The sequence below is a fragment of the Geospiza fortis genome, unplaced genomic scaffold (genome assembly GCF_000277835.1).
Source record: "Geospiza fortis unplaced genomic scaffold, GeoFor_1.0 scaffold106, whole genome shotgun sequence".
Taxonomy (NCBI): Eukaryota; Metazoa; Chordata; class Aves; order Passeriformes; family Thraupidae; genus Geospiza; species Geospiza fortis.
In genome coordinates this window covers 2329994-2332852 of record NW_005054377.1, presented here as the reverse complement: position 1 = coordinate 2332852, position 2859 = coordinate 2329994, and the positions used below count along the sequence as shown (strand labels likewise).

General features: G+C 51.2%; 1 protein-coding gene across 1 annotated transcript in view; it reads left to right on the top strand.

The window, feature by feature from the left end:
- The window catches only part of NEIL2 (nei like DNA glycosylase 2), a 2941-nt gene extending 1912 nt beyond the window's left edge, over positions 1 to 1029 (top strand). Inside the window, exons 3-4 of the mRNA XM_005424970.1 lie at positions 182 to 378; positions 713 to 1029. Of these exons, the coding sequence (XP_005425027.1) occupies positions 182 to 378; positions 713 to 1029 (514 nt within the window). The remainder of the gene's footprint in view (positions 1 to 181; positions 379 to 712) is intronic.
- The last annotated feature ends 1830 nt before the right edge of the window (positions 1030 to 2859 follow it).

Sequence of the window (2859 nt, the reverse complement as noted above, 5' to 3'; positions counted from 1 at the left end):
GCAGGGTCACAGGGCAGCAGAAGGAAAAGCTTTCCACCAGCTGTGTGGGTTCACCACCAAGCTTCATGGCTGCAGTTGTTAAAGATGCCACCTTGCCTTGAGACAGTGGCCAGCTGCAGAGCATAACAAGTAGTTCAGAGATGTTTCTGATGAGAGACTCCAACTTCTGTGCTTCTCCCAGGCTGGTTCTGCACTTTGAGAGCGGAGGCTTCCTTGTTTTCTACAACTGCCGGATGCTCTGGTGTTCCTCTCCCAGGGCTGATCCTGCTTCTGACATCCTGGCTGTGGAATTCCACCGAGGCCGGGCGCTGCGTGCCCTCTGTGCACCTGATCCCATCTGCAATACCCTCCTAGACCAAAGATATTTTTCAGGGCTGGGTGAGTTCCAGGGAATAGGGGCAGAAGGAGAAATGGAGGAAGGTGGGTGGGATGTCTACAGATGCAGAAGTGCATGTCTGGGCAGTTTTCTCCTTAGTTGAAGAGCTTCTGGTTGATCTTCATGGTCTGTAACAACAGTAGAAGGAAGAGAACCTCTTCCAGTCCAGTCCCAGATCTAAGTCTACTCTTTGGATGTCACCTTTGGTACAGGGAGTGGTGTTGCTGGCTGTGATCCTTGAGGCAGAAGTCACAAGTTAGACAAGTTAGAGCCAGCAGCCGGCATTACCTTGATTAGAAATATCCTTGCTGTCTCCTTGTTTCTGACCCCTTCCAGGGAACATCATCAAGAACGAGATCTTGTACCTGGCCAGGATCCACCCGTTAACACCAGGCTCCCTCTTGGCTCTCTCAGATCTGGAGCGCCTGCTGGACTGTGCCCTTCAGTTCAGCTCTGAGTGGCTGCACAGCAAACTGCGAGGTCAAGGGCTGCATCCCCGGGTGTACCAGAAGGAGCAGTGTCCCCTGGGGCATCCCCTGATGAAGGGCACTTTTGGACCCTCGGGTGGCTTCAAGAGGCTGACGTGGTGGTGCCCTCAGTGCCAGCCTGCGGTGCTGCCATGGGATGGGGACCCTTCCCCAGTCACTGAGTGATCTGTCCTGCAGGGTGCTGGGTGGTCTCTGATCCATGCTCCTCGTTGTCCTAGAAGGTTTCTGTGGTTTCTTTTAGGTTGTTGAGTTTGGTCCTTAGGGAGTTGGCAGAGTTAAGTGCTCAGTGGAGGTCCCAGGTCCCCTGAGTGGCTGCAGAAAGGAAAAGGTGGCTGTCCATGTTTTTTTTTTTTCCTTTTGTCACAATTGCACCACAGTGTAAAGAGTTTGACCAGGTCTGAGGTGCGTTGGTCACCCTGTTCAGGTGGCAGTGGATGGGAAGTGTAAAGGGTTGAGCAGGGGATTGCTGTGGTCTGAAGTGACCCTGTCCCTTGATCCCGGAGGAGTCAGCAAAACAGAAGATATCCCTCTGCCTAAGCAGCTTGATTAATTAGGAATTAAATAATCCTGCCTCTGTTTGGAGCTGAATACCTGTGTGCTGGGCTGTGACTGGGTGTGGTTAAACATGAGGGGCTGTTCCCATGTAATCTGACAGGAACAGCTCCCTCCTCCTTCCACATCAACATGTACAAAATATACGTCAGCAATGCTTGCTGGAGCTCATCTCTGTGCCCACAGGTTTCAGCTTTGTGGCAAATTGCCAATTCCAGATCTTGCTGTAAAAATTAAAAAAAAAAATTAGTGTGTGGCAGTGTTGCATACAACTCGGGATCTCCAAGGAAACCTGAAAGCAGAAAGGTTTGGAAATAGAGCTGTGTCTCTGCAGTAGGTGGGAACTGCTGCTGTTCTCTCTCCTTGGATTTGAGTTTATTTTAACAATAAGTTGTTGACTTGAGCAAAAAAATAAAAGCTGGACATAGAATCAGTGATGTTCATCTCAAGTGTGTCCTTTTGGTAGTTTCTTAGTTAAAAATGGGTGTACATGGAAATTCCAGCTGCCTGGAATTGGTTAACAGCTGCCTGTTGAGGATGGTACCAGTGACTTTCCTTAGCTATGTAAGTGGTCTCATTAATGGGAACTGGATTTAAAGATGGGTTGCAAATCAGCTGGGAATGCTGGAGATAAACACCTCTGCTGAAGGCAGCTGCTTCCTAGGCAAGACTTGCACAGCCTCTCCCTTGGGAACTGCAACAACTTTGAGTAGTTGCAGGTTATGGGATTGCTGAATAAACGAATTAATGGCGTTATGGGGCCAAAGTAGGTGGTTAATGTCCCTTCTGCAGAGTGTTGGCCAAGTGCCTATCCAAAACAAAGTATCACAGAATATCCTGAGTTGGAAGGGATCCACAATGGTGATCAAAACCCAGCTTCTGGAAGAAAGCCACTCACAAAAAAGAACCCCAAAAGCTGAATCTTGCACTTTGAAGGATGGGGATGGAGCTGGGTATATATTGGGTTCTCAGCACAGGAAGGGTGTGGACTGTGGAAGCGAGTCCAGAGGAGGCCATGGAGGTGCTCTAAGGGCTGGAGCCCCTCTGCTGTGGAGGCAGGCTCAGACCTGGGGGTGTCCAGCTTGGAGAAGGCTCCAGGGAGACCTCAGAGCCCCTTTCAGTGCCTAAAGGGACTCAGGAGGGCTGGAAAGGGACTTTGGGACAAGGGGGAATGGCTTCCTACTGCCAGAGCACGGGGTTAGATGGGGTACGGGGAAGGAATTCTTCCCTGTGACAAGGGGTTGGTGGCTGGGATGGAATTCCCAGAGAAGCTGTGGCTTCTCCCCCCATGACGTGTCCAAGGCCAGGCTGGGCGGAGCTTGGAGCAACCTGGGATAGTGGAAGGTGTCCCTGCCATGGCAGAAGGTTGGAACTGGAAGGTTTTCACGCTCCCTTCCCACGCCAACCCTCCCGCGCCTCCATGGAGGCTCCGCTCGCCTCACG